Raw genomic sequence first — 22,003 nt, 5'->3', positions numbered from 1 at the left:
TATTGTATAGCTCCACAGAATTTGGGTAAGAAATAAAAACCCGTGAGACTTCATTTGATAGTCAAGGTGGACCCAAGCCCCGCACCCGCCCTGTATGTGATTAGTCTTAACCGTTCATGAGTCGTGACCAAAAATTGTAAAAGTAAAAAAATGAAAGGTGAACACTACACATAAAGCACAAAAAAATATTTCTAAGAGATAAAATGTACAACTAAATTAATAAACAACACAATTGTATAATGAATAATAAAAATGAAAATAAAAATATCGCGGACAGTGAGATATGAGAGTACAGTAACAAGTCTTTGTTTTAAAGGTTAAAACATAGGTACATATTATGTTTTGTTTCTGGTATTGTATGTATTTTATTTTGTATCTTATTTCTCTTTTCCACACTGAAATTAATATGTTTTTATATTATTAAAAAATTAGATCATATATTGGTAATAACTTGTAATTAAAAAACTATCATTGTATAACTCTCTATCTCCAACACAAGTTTAAGCTTACAAGAGATAGAAATCATGAAAATAGTATTTATCATTTATTTTTTATGTATATTTTTCAAATATTTTCTGATTTAATAAAAAAAAAAAAAAATATAGTGGTTAACTTTAATAATTTCACAAAAGTTTTTAAACTATACTTATAAATAAATAATTGACAATATGACATTTATATATATACGACATTATACTAATTATTGAATCCTTCGACGTTCCAACTAGATGATACTTCTGATTGATTAATTGAATGCATGGATGTTTCAATAAAATGGCTCTAGAAATGTAATATCTTCAAATTTTTTTGGCTTTCACTTTTATAATGCATTTTGGCTGTATACGTTTAAGATGGTTCTTAGATTTTAAAAGTTTTCTATATATACTATACTATATAGAATATATTTTACTTGAAATATGGTGGCGTCTTTCTACTAGGTGTTTTGTACTTAAAGATAACTTAGTGAGATAAACGGTGGGTTAGGTGGACAATGTACAAACAGCTTGCGTGTCTATAGAATGGCAAGCACCGAAAGGGTTCGGCGGAGGTTAGTTTGTCTGCTTGGCTGCAAGCTCAGCACCGACAAAAAGTTTAATTTGGGCACAATACGGTTGTTTGATTCGAACGAGTTATTTATTTCCGAGCTGTCGATGATGACGGCCAAAAAAGATTTAAGTTTCCACAAAACCCGGCTACTGTAGTTTACTTATTAACCGTATAAATATAGATTAAAGCCAACCGTACTGTAGTTTACGTCTCGGAAAAGGTTAAACGCTTTTCATTTATAATTCAACGTTATTTTACTGTACGCGCACTAGCCAACTTTTTTTTTCTTTAAGTTCAGTCTAGTCTGTCTGAGAAGAGCAAAACTTCCAGCGTGCTCGTGTTTATATCCAACACAATTAACGCATACATGTTTTACGGCTCAGAACATGTGGGTATGTTTAACAAAAAAAAAAGTTGGCTCGATAAAATATTCATATTGAATAAATGTAAATGTAAAACAAATCCAGTTATCTAAATTTGGAAAAAATTACGTCTAGCCTACCAATCCAGCACACTAAAAAGTTAGTAAAGTAGCGTCAAGGCAATTATGAATTTTGAAAATGATTTCATCACTATCAATTACTTCGATCCGGGTCCAATAATATGAATCTTACAGTATGGATAATGTGAATGATCAAACTTTTAATGTCTTTGGATGCCAGAAATCAAAATACTTTATATTAACCACCTCCCCCAAGTGTGAATGTAATTATTAAATTATTAATCAACATAATAAGCGTAAAAGCTCGCTGCAATGGAAAAAATGTATATAATTTAAAGAAAATGTAATATATTTTTTTTATGAACGTGTATGAATTCATAAAGAAATTGTAGGCAATAAACTTTATAATAAAATTCGAACACACAAACAATTACAAGTATCATAAAATCTAGCTTTAGTTTACATTGTAAGATATGACTAATTATTTCGTTTTAATAGAGCTATAAAACAAAATAATTACCAACTCCAAACTAAGTTTAGACTTACGAATAGATAATAAAAAAAAACACTAAAACATCGTTTAATTCACACTGATTCATATTATTATTTGTTTCATACTTCTAGTTAAAAAAGAGCTTTTTTTAAATTTAAATTTCACACAAGACAAGATATTAAAACATGAAATTTTAATATGGAAACTTAACCAATTGATCAAAAACCTCAATTTGGCGATGAAAAACTGTATTTAATATTTGTATATTTTATATTTATTTAACTAATTTAAGTGTTATGAATCATTTTTTAAATAGTTATTTTGAAGTATATAAAAACGTTAAACCTGTGAACAAGCTAATGCAGGTAAAATATATTTTATATATCAATTATGCATAAAGAATATATTTAATTTCTTTATAACAACGAAAGCATGATTTACGCAATTTTTAAATTTGTCTTTAAAAGGATTTAAGTTTTGAATTTATTTTTTATAACATAGTTTGGCTTTAAGTTTTGTACACAATAATAAATATCGATTACTTCGTATGCCCTTTTCTTGATTTTTTTTTTTGTTATTATGTATATTTTCTCAAATATATTCTATATTTGGCCTTTTTATAAATAGCGACGACAGAAGCCATTAAATAAACATAAAAAAAAATTATATACAAGACCAGTGCCTAAAAAAAAAATGTTTAAAAATGTGTATTTTTATTTGATAAAAGCAATTATTACTTAAAGACATGTGAAAACTGTCTGTTTAATTTTATGGCCTAAATCAAGACTGACGCTAAAAATAGAAATAATTAAACATTTTAAAACAAAATACGTAAGCTATTTGCTATATTTATAAAACAAATTCGGTTTTTTTCCAAAGAGCTTAATATAATGAGTTAAGAAAATGTTTTAAATTTTAACTTAATTGTTAACAGATGAGAGTTTAACATTAAGTAAAAAAAACAGTATTATGCTCGTACAAAAAATTTCATAGATTTTGCATACCTTCTGCGCCTTAACAAGACTTTATTTAATTTTAAGGGGTTATAAATAGGCAATATTTACCATCAAATTGAAATAAATATTTGTGTTTAAAATTATTTTTTTTTGTTTCGATATGCTTTAATTTTTGCACATTGGCAAAAATGCATTGCATAAAATTTGAATATTATAATGTAGAAAGTATCTCTATCTTTTTTTTCTCTGAATACCTACATAAGTTAACGGTACAGGTGTACTCGCGGTTCACGAATAATAATTAATTATATTCTTTTGGACAGCATGAAAGAAGTGTTAATGTTAATATAATAGTGTTTATTTTTTGACATAAGTGTAGAAGCCAGAAGATTTATTTAGGGATTTGTCAACAGTTAACTATAATAGACAGTGACTTCAAAGTATAGGTAGCTAGGTAATAATATCAATCATTTTTATTTATTATAAATTATTGTTTTTTATTAGTGTTTATTTTATTTCTATAAAAACAAAATTTAATATAAAATACATGGGTTTTTTTTGCTGAATCTATATATGATCTCAGATTTTCTCTAGCACGTCTAATTATTTGTTAAATCGCTTCTTAAGTTGTAAAATCACTTCTTTATACTATATTCAGCGAGCGCTGCGCGTTTGAATAATTTGTTAAAATGAATAGAACAATTCTAAGTTTAAAACTAGCCTCAGAAAGATTGTAGAATTTTTAGTGTCCACGTCTGGTTTTTTAAATTGTAGCTACATTCGGAAATGTGCAATGCATACAACAGACATTGACCACTTCATCTCCCCTCTATGCGTGCCGCTGTAAACTAATTCTAGAAACGCCTATGTGTCATAATTATAATGTTAAAAGAAAATTACCAGAATACAATTCACCCTTACCAAACCTGAACCGGCGGCAACATCGGTATAACAAATGCGCAACAAACGGGTGTACCTACAGCTGTAGTGTTGCTAATATTTTCGTTCTCGGTTTGGCGCCAACGCGTTACGACCGTATTGTGTGTAACATTATTATAGTATAAAAAGTTCAAAGGTTTTTTTTTGTTTTCTCCTCACTATAACGACGGTAGGTAATAATTGATGTGCGTTTTACGCTATTTTATGACCCATTTGCCAGACGTCGGCGCGGCTGTAACGCGGTTACCGGCGTGTTTGTGCGTGTGTGCGTTGCGCTATTTCGGATACTTGACGGGAAGAGTTTTTTTAACCATTTTAACGGCGTACATGCGAGAAAAAAAACCATAATAAAAATCGGTGGGCGAATAAATCTCTGGCGGCGGAAAATCGCCGTGTTGCGGCCGTGTCACAGCCGGTGTGCTGCCTCGGTCGCCGGTCAAATGTGCGCGGCTGCGACCCAAAATAATTCCGTGTGTGGGTCAGTCCGCTGCCGGTCTGCGCGGCCAAACGTCCGTCGTCCGCGGTCACGGGACAAGAGGGGCGGTGGTCGCGGTAACTTCTACTTTTGATTCCGGCCCGTTATTTATATTTTCTAAGCCGTTGTCAATTTTATTCGAATTACGGCGCCGACGATGAGATGATTTCATGGATAATATTGTAACGCCCGAACAATGGGAAACAAATGCTGCAAATGTCAATCGTCCAACTACAGTAGCGCGAACGTTACGGTCAGGTCGTTCTCGTCTTGCAACTCTTCGCTCGTCAACCGGTAAGTGTTGTCCCGGACAATGTGTTCTGTACATCTCGGATCAATAATTAGAAAAATGCGTCTTCTCCTCCCGTCCTAACACTTAAACTCTCATAACATTAAAACAGTTGTTCAAAACTGGTTATCAACGAGTCAACATTTTTTAGTACATTATTCTCAATTTAAAAAGTTAACGTTAAAATGTAAGGGTTATCATTTAAGTTTCAAAAGTTGGGAGGGGGTTAAAACAAAAAAAAAAATTGTGAAAATGTTTATAAAACTTAATCCGTGGATTAGACTTATTGTATTCATTAAAAACACATGAATTTATTTTATTTTTCATTTCAGTACTTCAAGATTAAATGATTAATGATCAGTCAATATTAGTCTAGTTGTATTGTAATCACTTGTGCCAATAGGTAGTAAAAAGTAATTAATATAGTACTCGTTATGATTTTATACTATAAACTGCAAATGAAGTCAGAGTTAAACATTATTGAATTTTTAGCTTGGAAACATGATTAATAACGGTCAACAGTGCCATGGATATCTTTTATGATACTGTAAACAAATATTAATGTAGTTTTAATTTTGTTTAACTATCGTGTAATTTCGAAGTAACAATACTTGGATTTTCGATTACTTAACATTGACTTTATAACTTATGATTCTTCAATCAAATATTTGGACATACTTACCGTATGCATCCTTGTTGCTCTTCTCCATCAGGTAAAAAATTTGTAGTTATTTTTAAAGTAACATTGTATAAGATTCTAATAAACTGAACAACATTTAACTGCAAATGAAGTCAGAGTTAAACATTATTGAATGTTTATTTTGTTTTATCAAATGTTGATATGATTTTGTTTTTATAAATTCGTCAAAATGTGTAACTATTATACAAAAGTATTTATATTATGTTTTATTCACACGTGGGTACATTATATTAAGAAAACAAATATTGGCAGCATCTAATCATAATGTAAACACTCATTAATTTTCTATAAGTTTAAATGATCATTTTTATTTTTATGTTATTTTTTATTTTCAATTGTAAATTTTTGCAGAATTAAGATAAGTTAGTTACATTACACCATTTCCTCTATCGTTATTATTTTTTATTAACGTTTATTTTACTTAGTATCAAGTGTATATTATTGAAATATTAACATATAATTGTGCCTCCAAGAGCAAAAGTGGTGTAAGTCACGTTTTCACACAATCCATAGTAACAGCACAATTCTTCCTTCAATCTTATTGTCTGCGAAAATGGTTGAACCTAATTTTGCTAGTTTTCCACTGGATAAATTTTTACGTTCTTGTAAAAACTTATACAGCGTTTCATAACTTAAACCACTTTTGCTCTTGACGGCTCAAATATTTAAGTATTATGAGAAGTGACTCTGAACAAGATATATTAGGTATATTTATTGTTTAGCGTTGTCCATTGTTCATTAATTAAGCTGGATTTAGATCTTAGTAGCCTGTGAATTTTCATTTGTGTCTAAACTTTTCATATCTATCATAATAAATACTTCAACACATAATTTACGAGCAACGTCAAACGTAAAGTCTACAGCTGCTGGATTTTAATGGACCAAAAATACTAATTCCATTTATAACGCATGATTTCATATGGTAAAAATACGTTTTTGCCTCATCATACTCAATTAAATGAGTATACATAGTGTTATGTAAAAATAAAATATTTCTTAGTTTACAATAACACTTTTTATGTGTTTTTCCTGAGCATTTTAAAAAGTACTCGACAAAATCATTTTGCGTTTATTTACGAAAATAAACTATTTGGCAAATGATAGTGATATTATCAAAATCAATTATGCGCAATGAACTCCGTGTCTTTTTATATTTTCTAATCTCTTATTTTTTATTAGTATAATATACTAGCGACAAGTCCTTACATTTTACTGAAATATTTCTCTAAATTACATTGTTATTTAATTAAGAAGTAAAAAAATGTAGGTTAAAATTGTTTTAAATTTTAGCCCAAAAAAACCTTATTTTTAGTAAAGAATGATTTATCAATTTAAAAAAAAAAGTTTACAAGGTTAAACTAACGCCTACGAGTGCTTTTTTTGTATATGTTGCCAATTATTTGCAAACACAATACTACTATATTCGTTTGACATTTAGTTTGTTTAATACTTATAGATCTAACGAAATAAAATATTTGCCAAGAGCACATGTAGATATTTTGGAACTTTTGAACACAATATTTACAATTTTTTTTTTTAATATTTAGTATTACTCTTACATGTTTTTTTATTTACAATTTAACACAAAAATTGAGCTTTTGATAGTCCTAGTTCAATAATGTTTCATCAAAATATAAGGAATAATATACTTTTAGCTTCGTTGAATCTATTCAACTACTGTTTAAACAAGAATTTTCATAAAATGTATTTACGATTCAATTATACGAGTATGTTGAATAATACATTAGCAAATTATATAGTTGGTATTTAAACAAGTTGACGGCTGACAAATGAAATGTGTAGTTTATATTTTCTTTTGCACATAATTTAAATCTGCACGGCATACAAACAACTATATTATTCACCAGACGTGACGTTCTTGTCGGCTGTTGCTCTTAGGAATTCGTGTAGGCAATAAAATGTAGAACATATTAATCTAAATCGCGCGATAGGCTGAAACGGTTTATTTTTAGGAAGACCACAAAGAATTGTTTCTGGCTTGGAAACATGATTAATAACGGTCAACAGTGCCATGGATATCTTTTATGATACTGTAAACAAATATTAATGTAGTTTTAATTTCGTTTAACTATCGTGTAATTTCGAAGTAATAATACTTGGATTTTCGATTACTTAACATTGACTTTATAACTTATGATTCTTCAATCAAATATTTGGACATACTTACCGTATGCATCCTTGTTGCTCTTCTCCATCAGGTAAAACATTTGTAGTTATTTTTAAAATAACATTGTATAAGATTCTAATAAACTGAACAACATTTAAAATCTCAATGTTTTCAAAAGGATGCAAGGGTTTTTAAATAAGTAATGATCGTCTATTAGTAATGTTTTAGGGTTGTCATTGTCCCGTCATCAGTTAAACTTTTACGGAAAAATTATTCCAAAACTATTAGCTTGAATCACTTTTACATACGAGAATAACTTGATCCACATTGCCATGAAGACTTATTTGCAATTTTTATGACTGTTGTACAATTCTTAAACCTTCGGACCTTAATTTGATAAACCACAGTTTCACAGAAAGAATTTTTTTGGTAAATAGTATTTAGATTATTGGCATTTTGACGAGCCGATGATAAACGTTTTTGGATTATGTGTCGAGTTAAATTACTGTACACTATACCATACTGGCATTACTGCTAATAATGCTGTACTAAAGTTTCTATGCTGAGTGAGAGGGTTTGCATCGATATGATGTTTTTATGACATGCGGTTGGCTGATGCTCGGGGCAAAAAAAAAAAACAATTGCCGCTGTCGTTGAGGTGTGTCCGTGACAGCTGCCGTCATTTACGATTGGTTCGGACAATAATGGCTATTTTTAGGTTAGTTTATTTCCGTAAGAGTTTCATTAACGCGACTAGCCGGCAGTCGAAATTAAGCGCACGCCGTGCGCTAATTAACATCAAATTGTCAATAACATGTCCTGAGAAAATCATTAAAAATGATCGTCATATTTTGGTACTTGGTTCACAAGTTATTTTCAATTTTACGCAGACGGCGGGGGTAAGTCCTTAGCATTAAACAACATCTAAACTTTGTGTTGTCTCACCTATAGCCATGAAACGTAGTAAATTATTTTATATTAATAATCACCTAAAATAATACTTAGGTTGCCCGTAAATTGTATATAATATATATTTTCCATTTTATTGTTTAAGGTTCTAGAAGGCCACACAACGAGAAATCTGTTATTTATGACATTTGTTTGCACTTAATAATATACTTAATTTACAGTTCTTATTCCATTATAATGGATAAAAAAAATACCGTCATAACCTAACAGAAGATGTTGACACCTTGTTATTATTTTCAGGTCGCGAGAAAGCGATGCTGCGCTTACGTATGAAACCTCCCCCCATAACCCTCTAAAAACCCTTAGAATGAAACCGATTATCCCGAACTACTGCAAAGATCATAGACCAATAGATTCTCCCGACATGTCCAGCCAAGATATTTGCGCACCAGTATTCCTTAGACGGCTCAATGATTTACACGTCAGAGTGGGTGGCCGCACTAGGTTACTGATCGAACTGGAAGACTCTGCAGACGTCCAGGTAAAATACATAGCAATTGCTTATTTTTTAAGAAGGTAACGAAAATGGCCGAAAAAACTAAAACGTCTTAAAAATTGTATTTTATAATCATAATATTATATATATGTTAAAACATTTTAACTTATTCAAAACATTATAATGTATGTATTGTAACAGTACAGCGTTTTTTAGGTTCTTTTATACCGCGATTAGCTATGCATAAAATATGTATTGCAGCGACAAATAGTAAAAGTGCATAACAAATAAAAATAAATAAGTCTCGTGACGGTCTGTCCGTCAACTATTTATAGACATTAAGGTATGACTCATTTGTTTGGCGAACTCTCGTGCAGGTCCGCTGGTACAAAAACAATCAAGCCGCTCAAAGCGAGAGATACCAATGCATACACGAAGGAGGGTTCTATTGTTTGGATATTGTTCCGGTGACCCTGGAAGACGAAGGTCTTTGGGTGTGTACGGCACAAAATCTCATTGGAAAATCGTCGACAGCGGCGAGATTGACACTCACGGGTGGGTAATTGTTTTTCGCTGCAAAATTGTTTATGTTATTTATGGCGATTTAAATTATAGTGCCAAAAGCGTTTAAAAAACCAATATTCGTCGAAGGCCTTAAAGCCATACTTACACAACGCGGAATAGTTTCCTTAGAGTGTAAAGTAATCGGCGTACCGACGCCAAAATTGCGTTGGTTCAAAGACGGAAAGGAAGTCAAAGCGGGGGACATATTTGCCCTGACAGCAAATTCCAACGATGATTGTCTGGGAATTTATACTTGCGAAGCTTCCAACGTTATGGGTATCTCAACCTCTACATCAAGAATACACGTGACCCATACCAAACTTGACGGTGAATTAGACTCAGATAGGTAAATTTTGAAAACTTAATACTATCAAACAAACAAATGTCTATAATAATCTAAACTTCAAAATAATTTGTCACGGAATCTTTGTTTATAATTAATATAGCCTAGTACCCTACGGACCACCGCCAAAGTTTATAAAAGGTCTAGAGAACGCTTCCGGGAAAGTAGGAGGTGTACTCGTCTTAAAATGCCAAGGTAAGAGTTACAATTTCGCTCTTCAGCTTAACAGAGCAGATAGTTTACATTTAAATATGATTACAGTTAACCCAAAATAACTTATCTTAAGTCTAGCATAGTTTATAAATCAATAAATTAGTTGCGTTGATAATTTAAAATACTATATATTTTTGTTTAGTCGATGTCCCTCCATGGCCTCGAAGTGTAGGATGGTATAACAATAACGGCATTGTGGACGAAGGGCCGTTATATCATTTAATAGCTGACGGTCTAGGCATGTATGGCGTTGAAATAAAAACCCTTCGAGCTGACCATAACTCCAAGTGGAAGTGTATAGCTTCTAGTGCGACTGGAGCAAAAGCCGTCACCACTTGTACGCTCTCGGTATCTTGTAAGTTATAACGGGAAATTACATTTATTGAATAGTTTAATTGACATTGTACCTAACTTTAAAAGGGTAATTTTTGTTTTTACAACTTTTGAAATTAGATCCAAAGAATTACCGAGTTCCAAGATTTTTAGAAAGTCTAAGAGCTATCATGACTGACGAAGGCATGGTGAGTTTTGAGTGCAAAGTCATAGGGTATCCTACACCACAGCTATCGTGGTTTAAAGATGGCAAACAACTTCAACCCGGAGATGTGTATGAATTAACGGGAAGTAAATCTCTAGGTAAATATTGTGTGGATGGAGTTGGACAACACACTTAGCAATTATAGGTTTTCATTAGTTATAATCATATAATTTTTAGGAAGTTACTGTTGTTTGGCTCAAAACTGTATGGGTGAAGCTAGCAGCTTTGCTGAACTGACGGTTGAAGATATTGAAAATCAACTTAATGACAACGAAAGACTTCAACTTACATCAACCACGCAGCCACCACGGTTTATTGTTGGACTTAAAAGCGCTGAGGCCAATATAAACGAACCATTGGTTTTCACCGTTAAAGGTGGGTTTTCGTACAACACGTTTTCACTCAAATATACAATTAATGAAATACAGCATATAATTCAATGTTGTTTTGCAGTGACGACGGAACCAGAACCTTCTATTAGTTGGTTTAGAGAAAATGAACATGTAACCGAATCGGATCATTACAGAATGTCATGCGAACAAAATGGAACTTATTTTTTAAGTTTAGGGCCTATAGAAATAGTAGATCAAGCCGAATGGAAATGTGTGGCAATTAATAAATATGGACAGACCGTGACGTCCAGTTATTTAAAGCTTAATATACCGAAAAATTTCAAAACACCAAAGTTCTTAGAAGAGTTAAGAATTGCTTTTTCAAACGAGGGGTCTGTCAATTTAGAATGCAAAGTACGTTTAAATTGACAGTTAGATAAGTACCGTTGTGTAATGTGGGTTCTATTTTTTTTTTATAATAAAGGTTATTGGTGTACCGCAACCTCAACTAAAATGGTTTAAAGACGGCCAACAGTTAAACCCTGGAGACATGCATAAAATTATATCCGGCCAAGGGGGAACTTGCTGTTTGGGAACGTACACATGCCAAGCCCATAACTGCATGGGCACGGTATCTAGTTCAGCAACATTAATGACGATAGAAGGTAATTGTATTTATTAAATTATATTATATGTGTGTGTTCATAAAATAGTTTCTTTATTATAACCTAGCCATGATATTTTTATCTAGACAAATCCACGGTTAAATCCTGCTTTACCGACGAATACCTATCAGTAGATAATCCTCTTGTAAGGAATGAGTCTCTATCTACAATATTAGAAGAACGGACAAGTCAAATGGAAAAGTCGTATACAATCGAGGAGCCGGCCGATGTATCCTTTTCGTTCGACGGCAAAGAAGTGACCGTATCGTTGTATGAAACGCCAGACCTCACACACGACGAAGCTTTACAAATCATCGAGATGTATGCAGATGAACTGTCTGAAAATATTACAGGTACAGATAATATAATTACAACAACACTAAAATCATTATTTTAAAATTGATGTATTTTAATTTTTTTTAGAGGACAATTTCGTTGATTTGCCATCGTTGCGTATCGTTAAAGAATCGTCGATATCGGGTCATGTTTTAATGGAAGCGTTGGTTATTGACGTTCCAGTAGGTTTTTGTAGACAACAAACTGTATCTGACACAGACATGGATGCTTTTTCTATTACTGAAGATACTACTTTGCCACACAACGATAAACGCGATAGTCTGGCCGATAATAGCTTAGAGTTTTTCTCAGAGCACTTGTCAGAGCAAAATAGCAAATCTAGTAATTCAAAAAAAGATGAATTCTACAGCGCCAGTGAGGTAACACCTAACACCTCTTCAGAAATCCAAAAACAAATATCGGAAGAGGACGGTTATGCAGAATTTCAAACACCTAAATTATTTATGTCGGATTCAGATGATCAAATGTTAACTCAATTAAATTTGGGCAAAGAACAGAGAACTCAAAATTCCCGCAAAGTAATGGAAGCCTTGGGACGATCCGAAAGTAAAAATACAGAAGAAGAAGTAACCGAATCGCTCGCTGAAGTGGAAAACGAACAAACCATACCGGATAATTATTACATGGCTGAAATCCTAGCACAGTCCGACGAGGATGGATTGTATTCAACAGTATTGAACAAAATCCGAGGTAAAGACGCTGCGACTGTAGCGTTAAGCATGGAAGAAGACGATATATTGAAAATTATATCCAGACCTAACGTCGAGGAGTTTTTAAAGTACATGAAAATTATATTGGAAGGAACAGCAGTGAAAATAAGCACTCACGAAAGCTCAAATTTTACAAGTACACCGACTGAATTAGAACATGCTATCCACGCTCTTCATTCGTTAGCTTGGAGGTTTGTCGATGAAACCGAAAAGGCTCAAGTCGCTGAATTAGATAGAAAAACTATCGAAAATGTTTCAAACTTAATGACCGCTATTAATGCTAGTTTGTTAGCGCTAGAACAATTCGACGATCCGTTCGGAGTATCGGACAATATATTTAATGAAATTCAATCGTCGATTCGTTTCGACTTAGAAACGATTAATAATTCAAGTATGTCAGCCGAACAAGTATTAGATAGTCTATCGGAACAAATAAATAACTTCACATCTATCGTGAACCGACAGGTGTCGCAGGTGACTGAACAGCGAATTATTGCGGTCTTACGCAACACTATTGGAACTACGTTAGTTTATATAAAAACGTTACAGCAAAATTCTGCAAAAATAAAAATAATAGAACCCAATTTACTGGTGCCGCTATTTTCTATGATCCAACCACTCGAGGTTATTTTAAACGATATAATGTCCATCGAAGACACACCTCAGGACAAAAATGCGACAAACACAAAATTAAAGCAAATGTTAATACCGCAAATCAGTTCAATCGCATTTTTTTTGGACAATCTGTGTGCTGTGTTTCGTAATAAAAACCTTGAGGAAGATCAAGATTTAAAAAATCTTTTTGAAAGAATTAACGACGCTGCTATTCAGTTCATGTCTTTGGCTTCACAAGGGGCAAAAAGTAATAGCTTAGCTGAGTGTTTCATTATGTTCACCAAGCCGATAAACGATTTGTGTTGTCATCTAAAGAGACTCGGTAGATCGACGGAAAACATCGTGTCGTCAGATTACGGATCCGACGATAAACTCCTAATGGATTTCGAGACATTATTCGATGAACTAATGGTGGACATTGACACCTTGGTAAACAACGTGAATACAGTACGCGATTTCGAGAATAATGTAAATCCACTTAGTAGCTTATTGGAACCTTTGCAGGATATGAAAATCGGTTTGTTCCAAGTTAATCAAGTGCTCTTAGCCAATCATACTGGTTCGAACATGAGTTATGAAGTAATCAGTTGTTTCGAGAATTTGTCACAACAACTTAATCAGCTAAACAATTGTATTATCAATCAGTCAATCGTAGAAGAATCCGATAAAGAGATGCCGTTCGAGACGTCTATAAAAATGATGCAGAGTATACTTTTCGACGATGCTATTGACGATTTAGGTGTCAACGGAATACTTTTTGGCAGTGTGATGAAACCGTTGTTGCAATTGCAAAACTTAATCGTAACAAAAATGGCGTCCGTCGAAAGCGATCTTAGCTTTTCGGATCAAACCGACTTGACGGGCGAAGCGTTTAGTAATCAATCGTTGAGTTGTTCATCACACAATGCTTTGAAAATGAAAGAAAACGAACACTGTATAGATGATAAAAACGATTCATCGTCAAAAGACAGTGTGGGACAAATTACGGTAAAGAGTAACGCTGAATTATGCGAAGAACCTTCAAGGACAACGACCCAACACGTTTCCAATGACATAGTAAACAACGAAGAACCGATTTACGCTAAAAATGTCACCTGTGATATTGTGGCCGCGTTCAAAGACGAAGAACCAAATATAATACTGTCCGAAGAAGAGAATAACAACCAAGGATTGGACGTGCTATTCGAAACAGAAGAGTCAATTCAAATTTTAGAGTCTAATTTACCATCAAATCAAGTAAATTCAGAAAATTTGTTGGTTGCTGAAAATAGTGAACTCGTAGATACTACAATGGTGACAGAATCGAATATAAATGATATTTGTCAAGAATATCCACCAGAGTACATTCCAAAAGATGCATTATTACAATTAGATGAAAATTCTCCAAATAAATCTACTACAGTTGAACTGATTGACGAAGTACAAAATGTGTTACAAAAAATAGCGGAAGATCCAGATTTAACCGAAGAAGTTGTAGGATTTCCATCTGAAAATGTAAGTTATGAATCTGTAATTGAAGGTTTAAAATGTTCCATTAGCACTTTGGAAAAGGATAATGATTTGATAGTGGAACCGCCTGAAACAGATATTTCTATTGACGATATTTCTCAGGTAGAAAGTAATAAATACAGTAAACCTATTGGAATTGAAGATTTAAACAATAAAAATGAAAAAGCATTAAACAAAGATGAACTCGAATTATTAGTAGATTCACCTGAACATGAAAATACTATTAATAGAATTGAATCCAAAAATGAAGATTTACAAACAGAAGAAGACGAAAACATTAATAAAGAATCTACAAAACATATTAAAGAAGAAAAAATTGACATTGTACAAAATATAGAAATTGGTCAAATTTCAACCGTTACTCAAAATATAAGTGTTGAGCCAGTTACAGCTGAGTACTCATTTGAAAAAACAGAAGACAACAATAACATGACTGGTTCGCAAGAAGTTAAACTTGAAGAAACCCTAAAAGAAATGTGTGTTGAAGACTCAAATTCAATTGTGGACAATTCACTAGAAAAAGCGTTTAATAATGGTACAATTAATGCTGCTTCTACAGATATACTGCAAATTGAATTAGTCAGTGACATGTCTACTAATACTATATCTAGTGATGGTTCAAAAGAAAATGTACTTAGTTCCACAATAAGTGTTGATCTGCAAGAAGAAATTAACCAAATCGAAGAAGTAGGAGAGTTAAACGTTTTAGACAAAAATCAGTTAGAATACAATTTACAAAACATTAATTATAAAGGTGAAGTTGAGATTGAGGAAATGGAAACCAATAAAACAGCTACAAGCACTCAAAATCAAATTATACAGTTAGGAAAACAAAACTATGGACAGTTGCCTGAAACTGAATTACAGGATATTGTGAGTGACACAAGTAAGATTAATGATAATAGTGCGACGGCCATAGTCGTTGAAGAACAAAACGAATTGTTAAATGTTATTTTTGGAAAAACAACTCCTTCTTCTGACGTTGTTAAAATATTGGATGTTAAAGAAGGAATATCTGAAACTGTGGAAATTACTAACAAAAATGTAGTAGAAATCATAGAGCCGTCATTAGAGTTGAATACAATATCTGATGAAAGTATCTTAAGTACAAAGGAATTGCAAGAAAAAGCATGTGAATCGACTGTTGATGTTAAATTGCCCAGCGAACAGGCTAAGTTAGAAAATTCTGAACTCAATAAAAATAGGCAGCTAGTTCAATCAGAAGAAATAAACAAGGAATTTCAAGAAAATGTTGGTTTACTAGAAAATGAAGCTGAAAACTTGATTAATTCAAGCAACGACGTTTTTAATATTGAGTCTCAAAAAGTAATTCAATCTGAAGACTACAATGCATCAAATACTCAAGCACTGCTGGATAACAATCAAGCGAATAAATCAAAAAATTCTAATGAAGCTATTGAGAAAGTAATATTCCCGGTCACGGATGAAAAATCACAGCAACTCCAAGAAAGTCTTCTTGAAAACTCAAAAATTAGTAATAGGACTGAGGAAAATAATATTAAGGATAACACTAATTTAGAACAGATATTATTATCCAGTAAAACGAATGTCGAGCTCAGCAATAATTTACTAGAAAGTACTAGTGAGAATATCGATAGCAGTTTGAATCAAAAACAAATAAAAGAAACAGAAATCATTGAGAGTTCACAATTTGTAGTAGCTATCATTGATAATATAAAAGCTCCAAATGAAAGTTTTATAGAGAGTGGAACTGACGAAAATAAAGACGAATGTGTAAATATAATTTGTGAACCAAAAGCTTCTGATATTACCGAAATAAGAAACATAACAAATACATTTACGGAAGAGTTTAGTGACATTTCTAAAAATATCAAAAAGAAATTGGCAGTTTCAAATGATACCAAAGAAAATGAAATTGAGCCTCATTTGTACAAAGAAACACAAGGTAATCGAGGTTTAGAAGATGTTATTGATGGTGAATTAACAAGAGAAGATAAACTAACAAACCAAGGGGAATTGAGTAATACTGAAAACATTTCAGTTGGAAATTACTCGGATATGATTAAAGAATCAGCAGAAACTGGGGCTAGTGGAAATGTTAGTGATACAAAAGATTCAAATACGGTTACAGTACTTAATAAAAATGAAATAGTTGATTCTGAAGCAGAGAAAACGCCTTTATTAATCGACCTGGCTGCGGATGAAAATAATTCTGAAAAACGAATGATATCTAAAAATAACACTGCGTCTATATCTATAGATGGTAATGTTGATAAAATTGAAGTTGTTAAGAGTGCCATCATACACAAAGAACATATTGACGAGAGTGTAAAAATAATTGAAAATGAGCCTCAGCAAGTCAAAAGTCAAACGTCAACAATACATGATGAAATTATAATACCTGAATACAATGAGTTAACCGAAGAATATCAAACAGATATAAAACCACTCAAAGGTGAAGATACAAACCAATTGGCAGATACTGCCAAAATAGTTAAAGTCCAAGCATTTAATGATTTAAATTCGGGCAGTAACGATAACATTTTATTGGACAAATTAACGGTTAAAATGAAAGAAATTGAATACAGTGTTACCGAAGATGATAATGATGATGACTTAATTGAATCCCCGAAAAACATAGACAGCACTGTGGTTATTGAAGAGGTGACATTAGATTCAATAATAGAAGAAAAGGAATTTAATGAAAATGAGTTCACAGAAATTGAAACTGACAACTACAATGAAAATAATGTTGAACGACCAAATGAGGTCGTCGAAGCAAAGCAAATTACTGTTGTAGAAAATATTTCTGAGTCAGATGAGACCCCCAGTAATAAAATCGATAAACAATTGTATAGTACAGCAGTTATAAATTCACATGAAATTAATGATGCGCTTGGCCAAAACGAAGAAGTAGTTGATGAAAATGAAATTACTAACTACGCGTGTAAGCAGCAATCTAATATAGTGTTCGAAGAAAATCCAGCTTTGATTAGTGATGAAATTGTTTTACTTGAGACCGCAAAACCATTGAAAGTTGTAGATGACAGAACAGAGTTTAACAAACACGAAGGAAAATGCGTTCAAATATTGAAAAAATCCTTATTGGTAAACATTATAAATCCTTTAGTGGAGTCAAGACAAAATATTAAAGAAAGTGAAATTAAAGTAAAATCCATACAAAACGCGACGAATGAACAGTGTGATACAAGTTTTAAAACCGTTCAAAATGAGGAAAACAAACGGGATAACTTGTGTCTTAATGATGACAGTTTTCCAAATAAAAACGTTATTAACGAAGAAGTAAAAAAGTCTGACTCTAAACACGTAGAAACTGACGAAGTTGTTCCATTTGTGAAAGAAGTAACGGAGAAAGATAACAAAAACAATTTAACAGTTGGTAATAAGTTAGTCAATGCCATTGATGATACTCAAAATGACTCTTCCACGCCTGCAACGATAGAGAACAAAGATATTGCTATAGAACAAAAAACTGAAGAAATCGAAAATAATAAATCTAAAGATCAAACTTTATTTCAAGATCAGAATATTGTACGAAAAGTAGACGAGGACGTGAAAGAAACCGATTTTAAGAGATTGAATGATTTAGTTCTAAATACAAATGCAAAATCTGTGGTGATAACAGATAATGACGAAAATGAATGTGTTGTTGAAAATGAAAAATATGATATAACCCCATCGTCAACAGCGATTGCCGTCAGTTGTGAATCTAACGAAGATATCACTTGTAAAGTGATTAAACAATCTTTAGTAATATTGTCTATGCCATATGAAAAAATGGATGATGTTAAATGTGAATTTGCCTCAGAAGTTCCACTTAACGATTTATCAATTAACGCAGATGTCAAACCTCAGAAAATAAATTCGCATTTACATCAAGTCGAAAGTCTTGCTGCAACTAAAAACGAATGTGTTCTATTAGAAAATGCAGAAGCACTGGAGCAAAATCAAACTAGTTCTATTAAAAATTTAGTTGATCGTGCTACAGTGGATCAAGAATTAAATAATGCAGCAATTGGAAATACAGTGATTTTGTACGAAAATGCTGAGGATTGTAAATTGAAGGATGATAATGTGCAAACACTTGCAAAGGCAGTTTTAAGTATAGCAGACAGTGAAATGAATTTATTACTTGAAAAAACAATTACAGATGAAACACGAATGGCAGAACAAGAAAATCACAAAGACCAACAAGCCGATAAAAACAAAGGAGTTAATAATGAATTAATATCTGTTACCAATTTAGATGAAATCGAAAATGATGAGACTGATGATATTGAACAGAAATCAGGAATGGAGACCAACAACAACGCATTATCCGACCAATCTCAAATAAAAGAAATTGTTGAAAAATCACACGAATCACAAAAAGATAACACACAGTCTTCTGATTCGATTGAATTAGAACATGTTAATGTTGCAACACATGACACAAATATTGTCAATAATGATAATATTTCAAAAACATGCGTAGAAAAAAGTGAAACGTCGGTTGTACAAATAAGTGATAACGAAGATAACCAGTTAACGAATGACACTGTTAATAGCCAATATGAATCAAAGGTACCAATTATCAAAAAAGACATTTCAGGAAAAAGTGTTACTAAGGCGCCTGAAATTAAAAAAGAAGAAAATCTGATGAAAAATGAAGATCTTGTGAATAACACTATTGAAATAAACGAAGAAACAAAACAGAATTCAGACAAAAAACTAAAAAAGTTAGGGGGCGATGATGAAAAAAGTGAAGTTCAAGAGGAAAAATTAGAGAACCAACGTAAAATGTCTAATGATATTTTACAAGATAAGAACAAGAAAAGTAGTATAAAACGAAAAAATAGCCAAAAAGAAGAAATTAGCAAATCACTATCATCTGAGAACAACATTGAACCATTGGTGGTAGAAAATAAAGACGGAAAAAAACTCCCAGAAGGTCCAGTTAAGACGAAAAAAGAAAAACAAGAGAAACAAGTGGTATCAACAACTGACACAAAAGAAAATGAAGATTTAATCAATAAAGCCTACGATAAAAAAGAAAATAAAACTATAGGACGGGAAAACAATAAATTAGAATTATCGATCCAAGATCAAGAAAATAGTTTTGTAAAAAACAAAAATATTGATATAAAAATTGAGATATCAGAGTCCAACGGTGTAGAAAAACAAGTCAAGGATGAACAATTGTTATCAGAAACTGTACTAATTAAAAAAGACGAATGTTTAATAATGAAGGAAAATCTTGTAAATGAAGGAAATGTCAGTACTGAAATTACAGATTATATCGAAACACAACTGAAGCCCAATAAGGACGAAAAGAAACCTGATAGTGAAAGTACTAAAAATGATACACCAAAGCGAAAAAGTATAAAAACTGAGTTTAAATCAGAAAGTACTAAACCTGAGCCAAGTGACCAAACAGTACAAACATCTAAAAAAGAAGAAGCTCAAGAAAAACCTAAATCAGAAAATACAATCGCGTCATCTGAAGTTATAGATGACACTTTAGAGTTAAGTAGCAAAAAGGATTCTTTGATAACGAATGAACCTAAAGAATATAATATCACAAGCATGTGCGAAAATTCGTTGAACAGTAGTAATCTACAAAAAAGCGACGTTAAATCATCAGAATTCAAAGAAAATGACGATTCAAAAATTAAGGCTAAAACTAGTGTCAAAACCAAAAATAAATCTGATAAAACTACAAAAGATAATAATAAGCGTGGAAGTATAAGAAAAAACTCAAGCTCAAAAGTAGAAGTACAAAATTCTCCATCGCCAGAAAAATCAGAAAAATCTGATAACAAAATTGGTGAAGATATAACTGCTGTTAAAGATAATCTTTTGGAACAAGAAGAAAACAATGAAATTGATTTACAGAAACGACAAATTTCAAAATTAGAAAAAGGAAATTCTTCAACTCTAGATAAAGCAATTGGACAGGATACAAATAGGACACTCGACAATATGAATTTATTAATTGATTTAACAAAATCTACCGAAGTAGAAAACAAAGAAAGTTCAATAAAGTTAAATGAAAAACACGGTAGCACAAGTAGCAATGAAGTAGGAACTTCTGAAGTACAAGTCAAAACTGATGATAGATGCACAGTCGAAGTAATGAGTGGTGTTGAACCGATAAAAGACAGAAAAGAAAAAGGAAGTAAGAAGAAGTCAATAATATCTGAGTTAACCTCTGACCAGAAAAACCAAGAGATCCCAAATGATCATTGTTTAGTTCAAACTACAACGGATAAACTATCACCTGAAAAAGTTGTAATTGGAAAACAAGAAGACTTATCCGATACTAAAACCATAGATGAAAAAGAGTCAAATGAGTATAAAACCACTATAGATAACGCTGATTTGAGTGGTGCGGAAAAAATAATTAGTTTAAAAAAGATAAGGCGAAATTCAAAAGTGATTACAACTGACAAAGAAAACGTGACTTCTAATGATTTCGATATTGTACACGACGAAGGATCACACTGTCCAGGCAATGAACACCTTAGGGATCACAACGATGCTATCGTATATGAAAAATATCCAAACGCCTGCGAGGGTTCACACAAACCTAGCAGTAACATAACGTGCGACGTAGATGAATCTAAAAAACATCGGTCGTATAAATTGCATGACTCCGAACACTATAGCCGTGATCTTCATGATCAAATTGTTAGATCAAAAAGTGTAAACGATCGAGTTAGGATATCAAAAACCGATAGAACACCGTTTAGGATGTCTGTTCAACCAGATTTCAAAGAAAGATTTAGCCACGAACCGAACAAACCTATGGCGAATAGTCACTTGAGCGTACCAGACATGTCTTATAAATATTGTACGACGCCAACCAAATATAGATCACTCACACCAGAGCCGTGGCACAGCGAACGTAAGTACACTTACTCCACCGAAAGAGAATTATCGACCGATAGATACCTCAGATCGCCCAGTCCTTATTGCGCCAGTGAGCCATCAACACGCTACATGAACAGTTATAAAAGTTTGAGCTCAGAGCCATACTCCAAGCGATATTATTCTCTATCAACGTACCGGTGTCCTTCGGAAACAACAATAAGGTACAGGTCCGAGGATGAAAACTTGTACACAAGATACGGCATGCGAAGACGAATCGGTTCGGACAGTAATCTCCATCAATTTAGTAGACGAGATAGATCTTATCACACCACTTGGAGAACGTTAGATAGATCACCAGTTTCGACGACCAGATTGAACGATGATTTGTCTCACAGCAAAGTAAGTCACGGTCGTTAAATAACCCATTG

The 22,003-nt window shown here is 32.5% G+C and overlaps 1 protein-coding gene across 4 annotated transcripts in view; it reads left to right on the top strand.

Annotated features, from left to right (window-relative positions):
- LOC126834523 (titin homolog) overlaps positions 1 to 22,003 on the top strand; it is a 65,491-nt gene that overhangs the window by 951 nt on the left and 42,537 nt on the right. For 2 of the 4 annotated variants that reach the window (XM_050566504.1, XM_050566507.1), the window contains exons 1-12: positions 4,383 to 4,646; positions 8,679 to 8,919; positions 9,252 to 9,429; positions 9,490 to 9,784; positions 9,885 to 9,976; positions 10,137 to 10,349; positions 10,448 to 10,630; positions 10,710 to 10,907; positions 10,986 to 11,278; positions 11,349 to 11,529; positions 11,616 to 11,882; positions 11,953 to 21,974. In XM_050566504.1, the coding sequence (XP_050422461.1) occupies positions 4,549 to 4,646; positions 8,679 to 8,919; positions 9,252 to 9,429; positions 9,490 to 9,784; positions 9,885 to 9,976; positions 10,137 to 10,349; positions 10,448 to 10,630; positions 10,710 to 10,907; positions 10,986 to 11,278; positions 11,349 to 11,529; positions 11,616 to 11,882; positions 11,953 to 21,974 (12,261 nt within the window). In that variant the 5' untranslated portion in view covers positions 4,383 to 4,548. Of the gene's footprint in view, positions 1 to 4,382; positions 4,647 to 8,250; positions 8,369 to 8,678; positions 8,920 to 9,251; positions 9,430 to 9,489; positions 9,785 to 9,884; positions 9,977 to 10,136; positions 10,350 to 10,447; positions 10,631 to 10,709; positions 10,908 to 10,985; positions 11,279 to 11,348; positions 11,530 to 11,615; positions 11,883 to 11,952; positions 21,975 to 22,003 lie in introns of those variants that run through there. The other 2 variants (XM_050566505.1, XM_050566506.1) reach the window with 2 other exon arrangements.

Source organism: Adelges cooleyi, unplaced genomic scaffold (genome assembly GCF_023614345.1).
Source record: "Adelges cooleyi isolate 19-005CV unplaced genomic scaffold, UGA_ACOO_1.1 ACOO_flye_CR_arks_rails_tigmint_CR_PRNA_21, whole genome shotgun sequence".
NCBI lineage: Eukaryota > Metazoa > Arthropoda > Insecta > Hemiptera > Adelgidae > Adelges > Adelges cooleyi.
Note: the sequence above shows the minus strand (reverse complement) of the source record. Positions and strands in the feature narration are given on the sequence as shown.